The 21,789-nt window shown below is 49.6% G+C and overlaps 1 protein-coding gene across 19 annotated transcripts in view; it reads right to left on the bottom strand.

Annotated features, from left to right (window-relative positions):
* The window catches only part of SSBP3 (single stranded DNA binding protein 3), a 163,191-nt gene that overhangs the window by 139,324 nt on the left and 2,078 nt on the right, over window positions 1-21,789 (bottom strand). For all 19 annotated transcript variants that reach the window (XM_089922253.1, XM_089922221.1, XM_089922194.1 and 16 more), the window contains exon 4: window positions 19,699-19,783. In XM_089922253.1, coding sequence (XP_089778379.1) covers window positions 19,699-19,783 — 85 coding nt within the window. The remainder of the gene's footprint in view (window positions 1-19,698; window positions 19,784-21,789) is intronic.

Here is a 21,789-nt window from a genome sequence, read left to right as displayed (position 1 = left end):
TCAGACCAAGGATCAGGCCACAGTCGGCTCTGGATCAGAACCAGCTTTTGTCCTCGTGAAAAGAACTCTGCGGTGACACATGCTCCGAGTTAAAAAACATTTTCAGGAAGAAAAAAGGGAGTAGGAAAGAAGCCATGGGTATCTCAAGTCTGAGAGGCAGTTCTGGATGGGGCCAACACGGCTTCCTGAGAAACGGCGGCCCAGAGTGGCCCCAGCCCGTGACCCTGGCCCTCCCCAGGGCGGGATATTCCAGGATAAACTCACTGACTCACCCACCGGAAAGGGTGGCACTGTGGCAGGCACCTGTGCCTCGGAGGTGGCCTGGGCCTGGCTGCAATGCCCAGCCCCCAACCGCAAGGAGAGGGATTGTGTTTTTGGTAAAACCTAGGAAATTTAACTCAGGTTGGAGAGAATGTAGACCCCTGAAAGCTTCCTTAAAACCAGCGTACCCTTCATTCTTTTAGTTTATGTCCCTGTGGATTTGTGTTTCCAGCAACCAATTCTTAAAAAATTTTCACTAGAGTAACAGCCATACATGAACATTTTTACTCCGACTCCTATCCTGTCTCCAAGGTGCAATCAAATCATCACTTTCTCCAATCTCTTAGCCACACCTTGACGAGGTCCTGGATGGCTTGGCTCCGTGGAGCCACACACTAGACACCGGGACCACAAAGGTATCCTTTACCATCACTTTACAGACAAAGAAGCAAACACTCAAGTTATCTTCAAGTGACCAGTCCAAAAATCAGAGCCGGCCGGCACGACACAGGGGGCTGGGGCAGGTGGAGACAAGGGCGACCCGGCTGTTTTCCGGTTGGGGGCAGCAGCGGCAGCCGAGGGGAGGCTAGAATGCATTCCGGTGCCTTCCTGGGGGAAAAGCCCATCTGAACCTGCAGGATATGTCTCCCATTTAAAGATGCTCGGTTAGCATCTTAAAACACATGAGCCCCAGATAAAAGACAAGAATAGTCTGTAAGCTCTCTGAGGACAAAGAATTTGCCCATGTCCTTTTGTCTGGAGCCACATCTCAGGGGCACCAGCTATTCAAAGGAAAGACTAGATTGACCGGATGAATACCTGGGAAAAACAAGTATGTGCACTGACCCCTCAGTGAATTCTGGATAAAGTGTTCTCCTGAACTGATATCATTACGATAGCCTTACTAGAAAGGGGTGATTTAAAGGGAGTGAGCATTTCGTGTCCTAGGAAAAGCCTGAATGGCCAGCTTGGAACCAAAGAAGCACTCCCCCCACCCCGCCCCTGACAGGGTGTGGCCAAGACCTTCTCCGAAGCACAGATAGGAGCCACTCACAATTAGAAGCCACACTGCTGCTGCACAAAAAACCACAGCCCAAGTCTTGAGCCGCCCCCTGGAATCTTGTTTATCCTCCGTGGCTAAACAAACACAAGTCTTCTCAGATAATGCAAAGGTCAACTGTAGACTTGTGTGGGCTGATAAAATCGCCACCAACCCTGAATTACAGGGGGTCAAATCAAAATATTCCTGCACAGATAAGCAGGGGGAGTTAGAGGAATCAGAACCAGGCTGTTGCCCATCATCTGAGGTTAACATCCCTCTAAGACTCCAGCTGAGTAACACCGTTCAGGATTCCAGACCACACCCCTGCCCACCCACTCCTCAATCCTCTTCACAAAATGCAAAAACTGGGCAAGAGAAGAGTCACAGGGCTTTCAGTCTGAGAGGCCTCAGAAGTTGGCAAAAGTTGGGATAATTCAATACTGGTCATTTTTGCACACATCTCTGAGGACACTTCACGTCTAAGGCTCCATCAACGTCAAAAACCTATTTCAGAAAACACAGGCAGGGACTTCACTGGCAGTCCAGTGGTTAAGACTCCACGTTCCCAATGCAGGAGGCACGGGTTTCATTCCTGGTCGGGGAACTAAGATGCCGCATGCCACACGGTGTGGCCAAAAAAAAAAAAAAGAAAGAAAGGCAAATGCCAAGGCCAGGGCTCAAAGCAGGCAGCCACACTTGGACATGTTCTCAGGGCACTGAGGCTTCAGGGAGCAGTTCAAACACAGAGACAGGGCCCTGGGAGGTGGGGGTTCTTCCTGGTCACTCTTCCAGTCCACAAATATGAACTGGGTATCAAGCCAGCAGGTGTCAAGCCCCCAAGTTTACAGGTCCTAGCCCATGGGCTCAAAGATGATTGTGAGAATTTTCTTAAAGTTAGGTGATGTCAGGGACTTCCCTGCTGGCGCAGTGGATAAGACTCTACGCTCCCAAAAAACAAATACCATACGCTAACGCACATATATGGAATCTAAAAAAAATGGTTCTGATGAACCTAGTGGCAGGGTAAGAACAAAGACACAGATGTAGAGAAAAGACTTGAGGACATGGGGGGAAGAGGAAGCTGGGACGAAGTGAGAGAGTAGCACTGACATATATACACTACCAAATGTAAAATGGATGGCTAGTGGGAAGCAGCCGTGTAGCACAGGGAGATCAGCTCGATGCTTTGTGACAACCTAGAGGGGTGGGGTAGGGAGGATGGGAGGGAGGCTCAAGAGGGAGGGCATATGGGGATACATGTATACTTAGAGCTGATTCACTTGTTGTACAACAGAAACTAACACAACATTGTAAAGCAATAATACTCCAATAAAGACTTAAAAAAAAAAAAGACTCCACGCTCCCAATGCAGGGGGCCCAGGTTCGATCCCTGGTCAGGGAACTAGATCCCACACGCATGCCGCAAATAAGAGTTTGCATGCCACAACTAAGGAGCCCATGTGCCGAAACTAAGGAGCCTACCTGCTGCAACTGACACCCAGCTCAACCAAATAAATATTAAAAAAACAAAAAACAAAAAACAACAGGTGATGTCTAAACTGAGACATGAACAATGAATAGGTATCCCCCAGGGAGAGAGAGAATGGAGAGAGGTGCTCCAAGCAGGGAGAACGCCTGTGCAAAGGCCCTGAGGTAGGTAGCCTGGCCCTTCCTTTCCTTAACTATAGCCTGGCAACATTTTGTATCTAAGTCTTAGGGTTCACACTCCACCCTAATGACAGAAATACACAGTCATAATTTTTATTTTCAAACACAGAAACATTCCAAACTACCCAAATTTTTTTTCCAACATACAAGGTCCACCACCTCCTCAGCTCTCCCTGCTGACCACCTTTCCATTTCTGCAGTGGCTTCTTGGGAGCAGGAGCTTCTCATTCCTGAACAGCTCACACAGACCTACAGTTCAGGACACACCCTAGCTCCTCACTGTCTAATGGTCACCCCAGCTGCCCGTCCATGTCTCCAGAGCAGGCCTGGGCAGGGAAGGGGGAGGGCATGCTTCCTAATCCAAAGAAAAGAGCGAATCCGATCTGTTCTGGACAGCGTAGGCCAGGAAGGAAGTAGGAAGTCATCGCAAGTGCAGGAAGTCCTCGCTCATCCCTAGATGAGACCAGAGCACAGCCCCGCAACCGGCACTCCGTTCCGCGAAGGGAAAGATGGTCTGGGGGCAGGGAGCAGGGGTGAGAACACGGCTCTTGGCCCTACACATGCTGTGCACTGGAAACACACAAACACTTCTAACTTAAAAGCACTTGGAAGCTCCATCCTCACCCCCAGTCCCCACCAAAAACAGACCTTGGGAAGAAAATGAATCAAGTTTTACAAGCTTCCCTCTTTACCCAGAGCTACAAATCTATCAGTGGGGAAGCTTTTAAAATAAACTCTCTCCCAGCACTGTCACTTTCTTTCTTCTATTTGCTACAATCCACTCCCCCATACATACACACACACACACACACACACACACACACACACACCACCTCTTTAACCTTGGCTGTGGATTCTGAGTCTGAAAGAGAAATTCCAAATTCAGAACACACACCAATCCACCACTTGTAAATACTTCCTGCTTTTTATTCTGTTCCTCTCATTTACTCATGTGTCTAAACATACCCAGCACAGCTCCCTAAGAAGGAATACCTTCCCAAGAACCCTGGCTACCTTTCAGTCTCTCATTCAGGCATTCCAGAAATACTTACCGGGCATCTTCTAGGGCACTCTGCACCACTGCCGCAAAACAGTACTGCAAGTTGAGTGCAATCTCCATTTTACAGATGAGGACACTGAGGCTCAGAAGTAAAGCAACTGGCACAGGTCACACTGTGGTAAAGGCCCAGGTAGGGATTTGAACCCAGGTGGCTTCACCCAGTTCTCTGCACCCTGGTTCCCAGCATCCCTGCCATATATCCATCAGACACAAAAAGCAAAATTGCTTCCTTTAAAAACAAAGAGAAAAAATGACTCATTCTAGATCACTAGCAACTCTAATACTAAATCTTGAAAACTGGTGCTTGAAAAAGGCCATTTTAACTGGTGCTTCCAAAAAGGATCATGGAAAACCCAGCCAGCAGAAAGTCGAGCCTGTGCTTCAACACCGATGACACCATTCGTGTGGCTCCTGGACGCACAGGGTCTAGGGCGGCTTTCCCCAGGACAAGGAGGTTGACCGAAGGGCTGCAAGGAGCTGGCAGCCCAGTGGCCGAGGTTAACCTCTTGCTGACCCCAGAACTTGGGGAAGGAGAAGCGAGGGCTGGGTGGCCTTCCTGCAGTGATCCCTAGACCTCCTCTGAGACTTGAGGTTCTCCAATTTACGCGACCCACGGGCCTAGCACCTTACAGAGGAGACCATGTTGTGAACTCCCAGGAGCTGGGGGGTAGCGGGGGAGAAGGGACGGCCCCTCTGCAGATGAGGGGATCCAGGCTGTACATTGGGGTCTGTGGCTGGAAGCAGCTCAGACCTCACTCCCGGTTCCGAGGCTGCTTACAACCCATATTCCAGCCTCACAGCGGAGGCAACAACACAGCATTCCCCCAGAAAAACAAAACAGAAGAAGGGCTTGCTCCATTTTAAAACTGGCCTACCCAATTCGTCCTCAACTCTCTGGCTGGCTTTCTGTACCCTGAAATCCATAAACAGGCCCTACTTTCTGATTCCATCTTCCTCCCCGGCAAGAAGCCCCTCTCCTCTCTGGCCTCTGTCTGTCCCCAACCACTACCTAACAGAATTCCCTTCCTGCCTGTCTGCTGGCAACCCTCCTCCCCCACCAGCCCCCAGCCCATTCCCGCCTGGACCCTCCACACCTGGGCACCTCCTGCCCCAGCTCTTAACTTGCCTCAGTTGTAAAGGAGAGCAGTAAGAACTTTCATTCCTCCTGTCCCTCCCACTGGGTTGCTCAGCATATCAGAAAATACTTTATAAAAAGTCTGATGATGTTATTCACATGTGCTGGTGGTGTCTCTGCGGTCCCACTGTGCTTCATACACACAGTAGTGTCCTCACTGGATTCTGTCTCCTATTGCCTCTCGCCTCCAGGACGCTGGTCAGAAAACCCCCTTTAGGTGAGAGACTGGGAGAGACACTAAAAAGAACTCTAACTCAATGACTGAATTGCTTGAATGTGAAATCCAACTTCTCATTCAAAGCAAAAGCAAAGCTGCCAAACGCCGGGCCATCCTTCCTTCAAGAAAGGAAGGATTTCCAACTAACCCTTTCAACCAAATCCAATGTGGCCTCTTAACTAAAATCCCTCTACTCTACAGAAGGGCCTTCTCGGATTATTTTCCTTCAAAAAAACATAATTTACACATCGAGTGTCTTTACTTTCCAAACCATTCAAAATTAGGAAAAGGGGCGAGAAACACGTCTGTTTCTCTTTGAAACTGTCAAAATTAGCATTCAGTAATTAAAAATCACACCCTTTCTCTTAATAACCTAACCAGCATGATACAATCAGGTTGTGCCAACTCTTTAATCCAATTGACTAATTACAGATTTTAATTTAGTCAGTTACTGAACAACTGTTGACAATTTGTTTTCATTAGGGACAGAACAGAATAAATATTTAGGCTTCTAGTCACAGAGACTCCTGCGATCAGCTCTCCACCGTGACCCCAACTTCGGAGTGAGCTCTGGCTCCAACAGCACCCTGAAACTCAGGTAAGCGCGTGGCTGGGAAGCCACTTCTCAGCTCCACCCTGCGCCCGCACAAATCCTCCCCCGAGTCGCCCCTCTTAAGGCAAAATCCTGAAGTGCGAGCAGCGGCCTCGATCCCCAAAGTACAGGCAATTCCCAGATTCACACACGTCACTCAAGAAGGGGCAAACACTTAAACGCTGTGAAGAAAAATAAATTCAACGCTACATGTCACTGGCTTTTAAGCAACAAAATAAGTTAACAGTCAAAATAGGTTTATCTGCATTCATCTCACTGGGAAGCAAACTGTCACTAACATATTTTTTTTTTTTTTTAAAGACACATGTTTACGGGTTTCTACAGAAATGATTCAATTCTTTCTAAGAACATTTTTTTTTCCCCAAGGTTCCTCATCTCTCAAAGTCATCCTAAAGTTTATTAAAATAACGGTGTGGCTCAAAGACTAGGAATGGGGCCCTGGGTTCAAATTGTGCTCTGTTATTTAATGACTTCATAACCAAGGCTAATGACTTCACTTCTTGAAGCCTCAAGTTTACTCATCCAAGGAGTGGGATAAAAACAGCCCCTGCCTTGTAGAGTTATAGGACTAGACGGCATGCCCATGCACGGCGCCTAGCCCAAGGTAAGTGTGCAATAAAGGCTGGTCACTGCTACATCAGAAATCGCTTCTGTATCCCTCCCTGTCCCCACGCTACAAATGGGGAAACTGAGGCCCAGAAAGAAGACAATGGCCACTCAAAGGTTACAGCTAATAAGTGGGGGAGCTTGGTTGAGAAGAACGATTTCTGGACTCACAGTCCAGTCATCCATCTCCTCCACTGGATGCCAGCTCAGAACAGCAGGGAACATGGTACTTGAGTGTAGGGGTGGGGGCTCTGGAGCATCCTCCAGAGGTGGGAGCTCTCCACCCAGGAGCTTACACCTGTGGTGTCCATTTTCCAACCCACCTGTTTCCTCACAGGGAAGCCTTGCCTGAACTTTGGTAGATGGACCTAAGAGCAAACTCTGACCTCTGACCCTCCTGACTCTCAGGCATGAGGGCCTTTCTTCCACCAGAGCCCAACTCTGGCCATTCTAGAACACATCTAGAAGGAGCCACCTACACTGCTAGGTAGGTGGGGGAAGCACAGACGTTAAGTCAGAGGTTCCCAGCCTGAGGACTCCAGCCAGGTCTCTCAAAAACTTCACGGACTCTGGAGTCGGGCTGATTTTTTTTTTTTTAATTCAACACCAAAATCAGGTCTACCTCAACTGAAATAAATCCCAAATTCCCAATTTTTTCTGAGCTGATGAAATGCTCTAATCAGCAACTATATAGCTCTTGTTTTTCCTATGTCTTCGGTAAAATTAATGGTCACAATGCATGTAATCTATTTGTAAATGAAATATTTTCAAGCATGGAGTCCACAAAGGGTGGTAGGGGATTAATAAAAGGGAGCCTTAAAAGTGAAGAGATGGGGAAACTCTTCCTTAAGGTATATGATGAGCCTGAAGCAAAATATCTCCTTCCTGGGTGAGGTCACTGAAAACCAGCCCAGCCCCTCTGCCTCTGGGAAGCACAGCACTGATAAGGAACCACACGACCCACAGACAGGGCTTCAGGTCATCTGCCCCCTTGGGACCGCTCCCACCTAGTCCTGCCACCTAGACCCACCAGGGCTGGGCAGTGGGTCACCAATTACTTAAGCAGCAAAGATGCCAAATCTGGTATTAACTCTTAGGGAAACAGCACGGTAGAGCAGTGCAGAGCACTTTAGTTTAAGTACACCTTCAACATTCCCAAATCCCTCTATTGCCTCAGTTCCCTTTTCTACAAAATAGGAAAAAAAAACAGAACTTAGGGACTTCCCTGGCGGTCCAGGGGCTAGGACCCCGTGCTTCCACTGCAGGGGACACAGGTTCGATCCCTGGTCGCGGAATTAAAATCCCTCATGCCACGCAACACGGCCAAAAACAATAACAATAATAATTAAAAGGAAAAAAACCCAAAAAACAGAACTTGACCCACGGGGCTGCTTTGAGGACAACATGAGATAAAACCCAAAGCACTTAGAAAGGTGCCTGACATACAGTTAGCACTCAATTATTGTTTGTTGTTATCAGTTCTTCCTTCATGAAATGGGAGGAATGTCCTGTCCCCTACCCAGTCTCAATAGGGTGAGAATAAGAACACTTTAAAAAAAATAAAAACTTGGCACATAGTAAGTGCTCAATAAACACGAGTTTTCTTCACTAGAGAATCATCATTATTAAACCACGACGCTGTAGTTTAGTAACTCATCCCTCACCAGGAAACCACCACCCCGACTCCCAGCGGCTCACACCCCCTGGAAGATCTTCGCTCAAATCGGGTGAGGCCACAGGCAAACACGGTGATCTGTACCTGCTCTCTTCCCTTCCAGTTCCCTTTGACAAAGATGCTGCTAGCAAAATAATGCTGAAGAAAGTATGTGGCGACAGCCCACTAGATTTAAGTTCATTTTCCGTAGCTTGGGGTCAGAATCGACTGAAGCACTCCAGTGATCAGGTTTTCTGCGATGCCCTGTGCCGCGCGTTAGCCCGCTGACGGAAAGTCACTGTGGTATTTAAAGTGGCAGCCATCACGACTAACTCAAATTGTATTGGCTTCCCCGATGCTGAAATGCTCTGCTGAAACCATCAATTGGCCAATTCGGAGATAACACGGTGGCTGAAATTCCCTGTCATGCTGTAAAATCCCCTTTTGAAGTGGCTCCGCAGCCCGGAGACCCGCAGGGAAACCTGCGCCCAGAGCTGTGGCCAGAACCGCTCGTGTAACACCAGTGGGCACTGCCAAGAGGAAGGGCCTCCAGAGAGAGGATAACATTTTCTCCTGGAAGCCTTCTAAAAGACAGCAGAACAGAGCGGCCGCGTGCACACGCCCGGCACCAGGCCTGCCCACTGGGCTGTCTGCCCCCTCAGCACTGGCCGCACGGCCAAAGCCACGTGAAGCCCATGACATCTCCCAAAGAAAGCTGCAAACTCCTACCGAATGGCACAGAGGCAGACCCAGGCGCCAACCTCCCAGGTGCAGGTTTTCTAAAGTCAGTGGCTGCCACAGGGATCAGGGGCCCATCCAGTCACAGATTTGCTACCACTCTACCCCAAGCTTCAGTTTCCCCCTCTGTAAATTGAGAGGCTCTTTCTTGATATACGTTCTATGATTTGATGATTTGTTCACATTTGAAATAAACCACAGTTTACAAACCATTCTTATATGCTCTCACCTGGCTTCAAAGAAAATCTTGAGAGGCAAAAAAAAACAAAACCAAGCCTTGTTTCACATCATTTGTTATCACAGATAAACCAAGCCTCAGAGAGGCCAAATGACTTACCCAAGGCCACCTGGAAGAATCAGAACCTGAACCCCGGTTATCCAAGTCCAAATCCTCTGTGCTGTCCGTGACACTGCCTTAGTCCCATCACCAACCAGCACGGGGCCATGCATGCAGCAGGCTCACAGGAATAACTGCCCACCAGCAGACTGCTATCCTGGGCCAGTGTGCAAAGCCACACTCTGTCCATCCCAAGAACTCGCAAAGCTGCAGCCAGCATCCCGGGCAGTGGGGAGGGCTGCCACCCTAGAGCCTGTTCTCTCAAACAGCCTTTTGTGACTGGGAGAGAAGGATCAGAGGAAAGCCTCAGACGGGGGCCCCAGGGAGCAGCTGTGCTTCTTAAGGTCAGAGGACTGTAAAACAGAAGTGAAATGTCAGGCGCTTCACCCAAACACACAAAGAGCGGGGGACACAAAGCCTGCCTCGGAGCTGTGCAAACAGCTGTCACCAGGAGGGGACAGGGAATTTTGAAAGCTGGGCCAACCTGGGTCAGACAGGATGCCCTGAGACCTGTTCTCAAGATTCTTGCTGCGACCAGAGTCTGAGCCCTGCAGATGTTCAGACAACCACCACCACAAGGGGCTGGAGACCACCACCACTACCCACGCCCCTGCCGCCACCTCAACTGCAGACAGGCAGAGGGAGCTGCCACCCAGCAGAAATAAGCGACGGACTTCAAGTGGGAGCCACTGCTTGTTCAGCACTCAGCAAGCATCTGCTGGGCACCTCACAGGCTCCATGAACTAAGAATATGGCAGCAAAAACGAAAGGCAAAGGTCCCCAGGAACCACCAGGCACCACCTGGAAGCAAGGCAGGGAATCAATTCTCCCAAGAACCCTCAGAGGTGGGAATGACTCCCTCCTTATTACCCATCAGGAAGCTGAGGTCAGCAATCGCTTGCCACTTGGCCAAAGTCACACAGCCTATAACACCCAAGATTCAACTTCAGCCTTTTCTGGGTAAGCAGCTTTCAAAGTTTAGACTGAGGGTTTCCCTGGTGGCACAGTGGTTGGGAGTCCACCTGCTGATGCAGCGGGCACGGGTTCGTGCCCCGGTCCAGGAGGATCCCACATGCCGCGGAGTGGCTGGGCCCGTGAGCTGTGGCCGCTGAACCTGCACGTCCGGAGCCTGTGCTCCGCAACGGGAGAGGCCACAACAGTGAGAGGCCCGCGTACCGCAAAAAAAAAAAAAAGTTTAGACTGAGACCCGCAACAAGGCAAATTTTACATTGAAAACCTAGGATACATGTTTATTTATAGGCACCCATAAATTGCTGAAAACAGAAGTTTCCTGAAACAATGCTTATGTTTACTCTTTGCGATACAGAGTTTCTTTTTTTGTTTTGATTTGATTTTTTTGGTTGCGCTGCTCTGCTCGGCATGCAGGATCTTAATTCTCTGACCAGGGATCGAACCCGTGCCCCCTGCAGTGGACGTGCGGAGTCTTAACCACTGGACCACCAGGGAAGCCCCAGAGTTTCTTTTTTTTTGTAATTGCCAGTTCGTGACCCACTAAGTTGATTTCACAAAGCACTAACGGGTCATGACTCCCAGTTACCATTCACCACGTGTCCATCTCCATTAAAACGCATATTTAACATACTTGATCCCTGGGCAGGGATCAAACCCTTCTCACTTCTCAAGGCCCAGAGCCTAGCTCACCACCCTCAGGATTTACTCAAAACTCTGCAACAGGCCCCAGGAGCAGGGGCAGCATAAAGGGGGTGGAGATAAGAGCTTCTGCCCTCAGGAGCTTTCAGTCTAGAAGAGGGAGAGGAAGAGATACAACCTTGACCCCCATCACTCTACTTCCAGGCAGCAAATAGCAAATGAGTAAAAGTCACAAAGCTCCCAGGGGGAAGATAGAAGAAAAGGTGGGTGTTCCCCTAGGGGTGGTCCTGGAAGGCCTGGTAGAGGCAGCCACATTCCAGGTTGGCATGTGCTCTACAGCAGGGCTGGAGCAAAAAATCCATCTTAAGTACCAAGGAGAAACACCAGGGATGGGTCAGAGGGGCCTAGGGAAGTTCCAGATTCCCAGAGCAAGGGAAACGGCTACAAGAGTAGGGAACGGGCACTGACTGAACACCACAGGCCAGTGCTGGCCAAGAGCGTCCACGCGTGGGCACTTCATCCTCACGAGCAGCGGGGCTGGTTTGGAGGTTGCATGTATGAACCCCACCCCCAGTCACTCGCGGTTGCTTGAAGAAGGTGGATTCAAACCCAGGGGTCCAGAGTGCTAATCAACCAACAGATGGGTCACGTATCCCAGGAGCACACCTCTCACGCCAGCATCATTCTGCTGCTGCCCCCGCTTTCGGCCATCAGAAAGCCAGGACTCATACCAGGCCTGAAATGAGATAATAAAAATGAGAGCACAGCGGGTTCCCTGGTGTTCTACTGGTTAGGATTCGGTGCTCTCACTGCCGTGGCCCAGGTTCAATCCCTCGTCAGGGAACCGAGATCCTGCAAGCCGCGTGGCATGGCCAAAAAAAAAAAAAAATAGCACACGTTTATGGCACTTATGCTGTACCAGACACAATATGTATTGTGTGTGTGTGCACATGTGTGTGCGTGTTTAATGTGTGTGTACGTACATAAACTCATTTAATCCTTGTAACAACCTCATGAGGCAGGTATACTTTATTAACCCCATTTTCCACCTGAGGAAACTGAAGCACAGAGAGGTTAATTAAGGTACCCAAGTTCACACAGCTTGTAAGTGCAGCAAGACAGCATAGGGCAAAGGAAAGAGTTATGGAATCTGATACGGTTTACAGGTTTGAGTCCTACTGATGACTTCAGGTGGGGCATCTTTCCCCTCTGGGCCTCAGGGTACCTCCTTGTAAGATGTGACCTCCAATTCTACCACCTGCCACCCTGCTACCTACACATACTACATTAAATATCTTTCCCGGCCACCACATGGGAATGGGGCTGTTTACCTACTCCCACGACCAGTCGTGATGTTCTGCATCCTGGGCTCTCCAAAGAGAAGGCTTTTTAAGCACACGAGCGCATCCTGGGCAGCATCTGTCTCCTCCACTGGACACGGAGCAGAGCGGGCACTCAGTAATTGCACTGAATCAACACCTCAAAACTTGGCAGTGTTTTCTGCTCCCGGTCTGGGGGCCAGCTGACCAAGGCCTCGGGCACCCAGAACCAGCTTCCCGTGGACCTGCAGTGGCTGACACACCCCTTCCTCACCTTCTCCTTAAGGGCCCTTTTAGGGACTCCTCACTCAATCCAAAGGTCAAGTGAGGCCCGAGGCCAGCCAGGGCAACGTATGTACCAAAGAGGACAAAGAGGGCTTCCCTGGTGGCACAGTGGTTGAGAGTCCACCTGCCGAAGCAAGGGACACAGGTTCGTTCCCTGGTCCGGGAGGATCCCACATGCCGCGGAGCAACTAAGCCTGTGAGCCATGGCCACTGAGCCTGCGCGTCTGGAGCCTGTGCTCCGTAACGGGAGAGGCCACAACAGTGAGAGGCCCACGTACCGCAAAAAAAAAAAAAAGAGGACAAAGACAAGACCCTAACTGCGGGGCCTTCGAGGCTGGTCATCCCTGCAAACATTGACACAGCACTGCCCCACACAGGTAACCTTCCCTGGACAGTTTTCCACGCCTTTCTCACAGTTACCCCCACAGTGGGCTGAGCAAGTATGACCCTTGTGCCCACCTTACAGCCAAGAGAACAGACCTTGAAAAGTGGCGGCCCCCCGCAGCTGACAAGGGGTGTGAAGCCGAAATCTGCATCTAGGTTTCTGCACGTGCCAAGCTGCATGCTCTTCCCATTCAGCAACGCGGCAGCCACACACGGGAGTGGGACAGGACCACTCTGTCCGACACAGATAAGGGGCACAGACGTCTCAGGGGAGCACTTATCAGTGCCAGCCTATGCCAGGACCGCCTGCTCTGGCCCTGGCAGGGGTCTGGGGGGTGGGGAGACAAGACACTGGTATTTGGGGGAGGACTCCATGACACATCAGAGGAGCCCAGGCACCAGAGGGCATCATCGGGAAATTAATGTATCCAGTTCCCTAGGGTCAACTTGCTCTTCCAGAAAAACATGCTGTTATCTCCATCATATTAAAAGGTTCTGGGGGAAACTTTGGGGATATAAAAAGAAAGGAGGGCTTCCCTGGTGGCGCAGTGGTTGAGAGTCCACCTGCCGATGCAGGGGACACGGGTTCGTGCCCCATTCCGGGAGGATCCCACATGCCGCGGAGCGGCTGGGCCCATGAGCCATGGCCGCTGAGCCTACGCGTCCGGAGCCTATGCTCCACAACGGGAGAGGCCACGACAGTGAGAGGCCCGTGTACCGCAAAAAAAAAAAAAAGAAAGGAAACAAACTCACCAAGCACTGGCCACAGAGAGACAACCATTTTACATATATAATCCTACTTAACCCTCACAACAAACCCATAAAGGATTCACCATTTCCCCGTTTTACAGATGGCGAAACCAAGGCTCCAAAAGTCCACCCTGCCAGGAAATGACAGAGCAGGAATTGGAACTCAGGTGTGCATCCCAGCCACCAGTCAGAACCCAAACCCTTCAAAATCCAGAGGATTCAGGGCCCAAGGGGGAGAAAAAAGCATAACATGAGAGAGAAACATTCCTAAAACTCATCTTGCCAAGGCTACAAAAAACCCCATTACCCTGGCGAATCAAAAACAAACAATCATTATTGTCTATTTGCTGTAAGCTCCCAGCAACATGTATTAAAGAAGTTTATGTGAATCGTCTAATGCACTTGTGCCGTGGTCAGAATTATTACCAAGCTAAAAAAGATTAATTTTTCTAAATACTCTAAACCCCAGACACTATTATAAAGGCTACAGCTAGTGTAACATTTCTGTTATCTTGGCTGACAGGCCCTCAAGCACACACACCTCCCCTCCACCGCTCCCTCTTAAGCTCACACACACACACTCACCCACAGAGGCGGGAAGGTCAAGAGAAGGGGCGAGGAGGCTCTGGCCCGAGGTCCCCACTACAGAAGCAGCTTGCCTTGGAAAATCGAGCTGGGTGTCTCCCGGCTCCCTCAGAGCAGTGAATGGCACACAGCTAACTCTTGGTCCAAGTCTGCAAAGGCTTAGCTAACAAAGATGGCATTATGCACAGACTGGAGCGCACGGCTGGTCTTGGAGTTCAAATGAAGTGACCACTGCCAAAAACTTTGTTTGGGTCCCCCCTGCTCCCCCCGCCCCACCTCCCGCCTTGAAATAAAGGGCAAGGATTTGCAATTTGGGGTCTTGCAGCCACTTGAAACCCATTAAGATGGCCACACTGCCCGGGTTCTGGCAAAAAGCAATTCCAGTTACTCATTTAGTGTTTAATTAGCTACCGATAGAGGAGGCTGGCAGCCTCGGGGGTTAAGAGGAGCTGCAGCAAACAGGGTGGGAGCCCGAAGAAAGGCCACAACACACAGTCTGAGCTCCAATGGGGGGCTGGGGGGAAACAACCGTGTGTATGTTTTGTTTTTATAATCTGCCACACAAGGGTGCCAAGGGTCAGAGCCAAAGGCAACGCCGTGAACTTGCCAGGACCTCTGGGCAGATAGCTAGAGCGGCTTATCGCGGGGGAGAGCACACCCCCAGCTCCTCAGAGCCCAGCTGCGGCCTTCTCCCGCTCCTGCCCACGCTGCCACCCTCTCACACCCCTGCCCCCAAAGGGTTCTGGCAGGCGGGGACGCTCCCCGCCTGGCAGGAACCTTAGCTCGGCACATCCAAGGAGAGCCCTCTCAAATATCACTTTGCTATTTCAAACCCACCAAGGACGCTGGACCCCTGCCACAGAGCCACAAATACCTCAGCTCCCATCCACGCCCAGGACTCTGGGGCGCTTTCCGACTTTAACCAACCCGCCTGGAGACACAGGCTCACAGCTGGGAGTGGAAGGGGGTCAGCTGAGTCCTGCTGGGGGGAGCACAGGGGTAAGAGAGCCAGCCCCACTGAGGCTGACCTGAAAGGGACCACAGGTCTTCAGAGCAGGGAAACTGAGGCCCACGACTCGCCAAGGTCATGGGACTCCACATCCACTTGGCACCCCACATTCTTCACTGGGGATCACAGAGGGGACAGCAGCCATGAACCTCCTGAAATCATGTACAAAGTCTCCCCAGTGGGGATACACGCGTTTTCTGGAAGGTAAGGCCATAGCTTTTATCACATTTTCCCTGCCAAAAGAGCCACTGCACCATAACAAACTCCCTTCTCAGAGGCCAGGTCCCACCTCTGCCAGTGACTCTGCAATTCACCTCTCAGGGGCTTCGGTTTAATTCTCTGCTAAATTTATTTCTTCAGTGACTATACATGGGCACACTTTGGGTCAAATGATAATATCTTCCCTCTGTTTTGCAGGAATTCTGTATCAAATGAGGGTTGTCAAAAGCTCAGAGGTGGAATTTGGAAGAATGGGGTCTAGTCCCAGCTCTGCCACCTCCTGGCCTCATGCCCTCAGACAAGACATCTAAACTCTAGGCCTCCGTTTCTTCATCTGTAAAATGGGAGTGAGATTAAATAATAAAACCTGACCAACAGACAGCTGTGAAGCCAAACCACAACCATGTACTGAAAAAGCGTTTTGAAAAGTACAGCAATGTGAGGGTCACTGCTCTCTAGCACCTTCAACTCAGAGGCACTGAGCTAGTAGGAGGGACTGTCCACTCCACAAAAGGCCAGGACCAGACAGACATCAGCATCTAAGAGAACCCAAGGGGACCCAAGGGCTTCACCAGAGAACCTCTGCCCTGGCCGGAGGGGAACAGCAAGGAAAACACAGGCAGGGTCCCTGCGAGCCTCTTCCCATGGCCTCTGGGCAACAGCAAGGAAAGCACAGGCAGGGTCCCTGCGAACCTCTTCCCATGGCCTCTGGGCTCTTCTGACTTCAGGTAAACCAATTTCTCAGAAAAGTACATTCTGGGTACCAAACCCTGCATCGCTCTTCATTACGTGTGGTCAACATCAGGGTGCTCCGGCTTATACACAATGAGCCAAGCAAACTGAAGTTTCCAGGTGTGTGGAGGAAAATAGACTGTGACTCAAATAAAAACTCACCAATTCAGAGAAAATTTAAACCCCCTCTCCCACCGCTGAGTCACCTGGTTCATTCCCGGCCCTGTAGCCTGGCTTGAACTGACCCACCAGCAGGAAGGGGAGACCACTGGCCAGGGACACAAATTCATTTCTCTAGGAGAGCTGAGACCAGGATCTTCCCAGATGAGGACCTTCCCAGCCCCACAGGAGCCCCTCCTCACCCATGCCCCCCACACACTCACCACTCACTACCCACCGAGGCCCAGGCGGGTATGTCTGAGCTGCACAGACAAGCCACGAGAATCTTTGAATCTCCTTGGTTGAAAACAGAAGGCCGGTTACCGCATGCTCTTATTCACACTCCACTTTATCTTCTAAAAAGGATTTAAGGTAACTAGTCAACCCACGTTAAAATCACCTGGCTCAAGATGACCGAGCAAAAACGAGTCACTAAAAGAACATCTTCCAATATTCTACTCGCTATCCAAATTACCAAAATGCCCCAAAATGAGTATTTTTTCTTACCCATAGTTCCTTAATACCTTCATTCATTTAGCATGTGTGCCTACTATGTGCAAGGTATTGTGGGAGCTACAGAAATGAACAGCTCTTAGACGAATCGTCTCTGGCATGGAAAAAATGAATAAGCTGTGGTTAGAAAGACAAACCTGAATGAGAAGTTAGCAGGAGTAGGTGCAAACGGGTGACATTTGCCATGGACCTGTGCGGCCAAGTCTCGGCAGTGTTAGGAACACAGATTCTGGAGTCAGTTATGACCTGAGTTTGGATCCTAATTCTTACAACTATGACAACCTCTCTGTGTCTCAGTTTCTTCATCTGCAAAATGGAGTTAGCAACATGTCTTCTCTCCCAGGGCCCCTGGCAGCTTGAAATGAGAGCCTGAACCTAGAGTGCCCAGCACAGGGGCCCAGCACATGGAAAGCCACCAACAAAGGTTTGTACAGGTGGTTTGTATAGCCACTGAGATGAAGGAGTGATCAGAGTGTACAGCAAACTATCACCAAAGTCCTCCACAAAGAAACTGAAAAGTGGACAGGATGTGACGGATAAGAGAGGCATTCACCCCAGACAAAAGGAAGGGAATCCAAAGAGGCTTCAGCAATAACTCTAGCAAGAAAGATGAGGTGAACAAGATAGTAGCCATGAGAATGGAGAGAACACATGAAAATTTGAGGAGAACAAAGAGAAAAAGAGGGTTCCTTTTCTTCATTTTCTTAAATATTTTTTCATTTTCCCATTGCTTCTCCTTCACCCCTGCAACTCAATACTCACCCCGCTTAACTCCTTCACAATAGAGACGTTCCCTCCCCATCCCCATTCATCACTCCATCCCTCCTTTCACATGACCTGACTCTCAGGCCACATGACACCAAGTGGATCCCAATCCAGGAGAAAGGGTTTTGATCCCAAGATCTGTGAATCCTGGGCCTCAGTCACTGTGATTTCAGCTCTTGGTAGCTTCTTCTAAATGTCTACACCAACCTCAGCAATCTCTACACAATTCTGCTGCCCTTCCTCAGCAAATTACTGAAAGAAAACCCATGTAAACTTTCACTACCACCATACTGTTCCAAGATGGCAGACCAAACCACAAATTGCCAAAGAGAGTCTCACGTTATGTACTAGAGAGCCAAACTTAGTTAAAAATTATTAACTTCTCTGAAAGATAGCACAGACATCCTATATCAAGAGAGTGACTGGAAATAGGTACGTCCCCCGCCCCACTCTAAAATGAAACCATTTTGCATAGCTGTCAGATACAGGCCACACAGGAATTGGCCATCCACAGGTTAAAACACACACACACACACACACACACACACACACACACACGATTTTTACTAGGTAGAAAGGTCAAATTCACCAACTATTTTTATATGGCTAATGTAACTCTTAGCCTCTACCCCAGGAAACCCTGTGATCATCACCACCGATTTTCCCAGAAGAACCACATCACAAGTGAACCAGCCCTCTCACCTTGTACTACTAAAAGTTCACCAGGCTATAAGTACCATTCAGCAGCTTCTCTTTTTCAACCCTGGAGAGGGCACAAGAACTGGTCAATTTCCTCAGCATTCCACTCCAAGGGTATTAACCTTACAGTCATAGCAAAATTTCATCGCACTGAATGTTCTCAAAACCAGGGAGCCCCCAGGGGAGTCTCTTAAGTCCTCATATTACAAGGAGAAATTTTCACCAGAAAGATACTTGTGGCATGGGATCTGACCACTTGTGAAACTCAACCAAATGGGTTCTGATCTCCCAGGCCAGTTTCAAACTGCACGCAGGGGATGCAGATGGCCCGGCCAAGTGGGTGGGCTCTGATAACATTCAAAAAACCAACTTCCATGCCCTAGAGCTTTGGGACCATTTCTTCCCACCTCATGCAGAAGTGCAAAATCCAATAAATGACCTCTTAAGTGCACATGTGTGTGCACACATACAGGCACAGACACAGACACTTAACCTTCTACAAGACCAACAGGAAGCAAAGGAGGCTGGGAAGATCTTCGGACACTTCCCCTTCCATCCCCCCGCAGAAGATCCTAACCTGTTTCATCTGATCATAAGTCCGACTCCACCCCAACTGTAGTCCAATTTTTTTTTTTTAAGGGGACCTTGGTGGGATATGGACATGTGACAGACATCTCTCTTACAATCTTAAGAAACTCATCCAAGGAGAACGAATGATAGAGTAGAAAGCACTACAACGTGATGAAACTATCTTCACAAGAACATTTTCAACACAGGTTTATGGACCAGCCAAGGACCTCAAAGTACACACTGTCTTAATGGACAACACAAGCCCCCCCCCATAAACAGACACACGCACCCCCCTCCAAAAACATAATTTGGAAAGTAACCTAAGAATCTATTTCACCAAATTCTCACTCAAACACCTTCTACTCCAAAACACAAGTTTCATATTTACTTTTCATTTTTCTTGGTTGTGGTCAACTTCTTCATAAACCAGCACCAAAGAGGCTCAAGCCCCACCATCCTCCAAGATGACTGCCCAATCAGAACATAAACCCCACATGGTTGAGCCCCGCATAACACCATTTAATTTTCCAGATAGGTATCTACACTCTTCTGCATAATTATAACATTATGAAATACCATTCACCAAGTTAGACCACTGCTGGAGGAGAGTACGGGGCGAGGGCAGCAGGGAGGTGGGCAGGACAAAAAGAAAGGCAAGGAGAAAACAAAGACCACTGCCAGTTGGCTGTGTATTTGCTTTTGGTACTAACGAAGTTCAAGTTATCCAACCCTGCAATTATCGCCAGGATTAAAAATTTGTTACTCACGTAATCATGAAAGGCTTTTGCTTCACTCGAATGTTCACAAGTGTCTCGCCTTTCAGGAGCTGCACAGTAAAGGTCCCAAAATACGCTGCAAGTTGAAAAATAAAATAAGATCAGGTTACTAATTATTACTTGTGTGCCCAACAGCAAGTGTACAATGCACGGTGCTAACAGCACCACGTCTCCCCAAGGCTCAATCCCACCTTCCCAGCCTTCACTGGGCACACTCAGCCTAACAACAAAATGGACCCAACCTCTTCTGACAGCCTGGCATTTGTAATAAGAGTAATAGCTCTCAACCATCAGACACCTACTATGTGCTGGATGCCTCACGCCCATGACACTGCTTGTAACTACCACAGCACTGTAAGGTAGGTGATTTTATCCCCACGTTATACATGGGGCAACTGAAGCTCCAGCAGGTTAGGGTAACCCACCCACTGATGCCCAGATGGGAGACAGGAATCTGGATGAGAATCCATGCCTGTCTCTTCTGTGCTCCGGTAACCACCCCCCACCTCCACCCAAAATGGCTGCACTTCATAAAAAGGTTAAATTGTCAAAGTCAGGACTATGACTCATATGCACAGCAAACTGGGTGACTCTGGCAATAAAGGGAATCTACAGGTTCTTCAACCCAGAGCCCACACCCCCATCTCCTGCCAGCCCACCCGACTCTCAACCAGGCCCTCCCCCAAGGTGTTCTCATACAGAAACCATTATTCCCCCCCTGCCCACCAAAAAACATATATCAATTAACCAAAGGTTATGTTATGGATAACCAAGTATCTCGTTCTTTCACGTTGAAAGAGAGCCCTCCTCAGACAACCACCTGTCCAGCAAAAGGAGGGGGGCAGATTTCCCTGCCTAACCCACCTCCATGATTCTTGTATGGTCACCCCAACACTTTGCATTATGTGAAAACAGACATACAAATCCTCTGTCAACCAGTAAAACCCTATACAAACACAGGGTAGTCACTGCTATCAACAAGGGGCCTTAGAAACCCTCTCCAGGTCGGGAGCCCAAGGGCCAGGGATAGGAACCCGCTTGAAGGGTAAAACGTGCACCAGAGCGGAAGTCTGACTACCAGACCAGTGCTCCTGTCACCATCACAAACAGCCAGCCCTGCCAGTCACCTGACAAGCACCTCACTCCAGGTGCGTGAAGAACGCAGCCTGGCCCTCTTCAGATCAGCTCCACCACTTCCTGCCACCCCAAAAGCCACGGTCGGTGTCAAATCACAGAGCCACCACTGCCTGCGCCCAGCACGACGCACTCTTAGTTCCCGGAGCTGAGATAAGGCTGGAGAAGTTGCGGGGGATTAAGGATAGCACAGGATAATCGGGGACTTCTGCTGACTGCAGAGGGAGGCTCGAGAACATTTCTTTCTGTGCTCTGAGGCTGCACACATCTGACTAACTTCCTCCACACACTGAAGATTTCTAACACTACAAACTCCCCAGTCCCTTCTGAGTAACTTTTACTCAAAAGCCTGAATTTCTGCAAAATCCACGGTGGACAGACCCGCCAGCTCCAGCCCCGCACTCCTCTCCAAAAGCCACCCCAGAAAACCTACCACCCACTCCTACAGACACAATGCTTACATCACACCGAATGCCTCCAACCCCGCAGTCCCGAGGTTGGCAAAAGCAATTAAAGCCTCATTTTCTCCGTGCAAGTTAGAACAGACACTTCATCCCCATGCATTTCAAAGACACTTGAAACAGTTACCCCAGTGAGCTGGCGGTCAGGTAAACGCGCTAAGATCCCAAGACAGGGCACTCCGTTTTCCTGAACTTCACCAAAATATCAAAAGCCACTCCGCTCTCTTTTCCTTTTGAAAAGAATGTCAAAGACTCCACCAATCGGTCCCACAAAACACCCAAGTCTTACACTCACAGCAACTCCTTCCCGTTGACCCTAAGCCTCCCTCCTGCGGGCTGCAAACCGGGAGCAGACCGGTGGTGGTCCCACCCGAACAGGGCCCAGGGGCCTGGGAGAGGGTCACAGACAAGAGAGAGCCCCCATCTACCAACTACAGGCACTCTGCCAGATTCTCAGTAAAACGAAACTTGGTTTTAGGGATACTTA

The sequence above is a fragment of the Delphinapterus leucas genome, chromosome 1 (genome assembly GCF_059928025.1).
Source record: "Delphinapterus leucas isolate spDelLeu-1000000601 "Yukka" chromosome 1, BTC_Dleu_Yukka2, whole genome shotgun sequence".
In the NCBI taxonomy this organism is placed as follows: Eukaryota; Metazoa; Chordata; class Mammalia; order Artiodactyla; family Monodontidae; genus Delphinapterus; species Delphinapterus leucas.
Note: the sequence above shows the minus strand (reverse complement) of the source record. Positions and strands in the feature narration are given on the sequence as shown.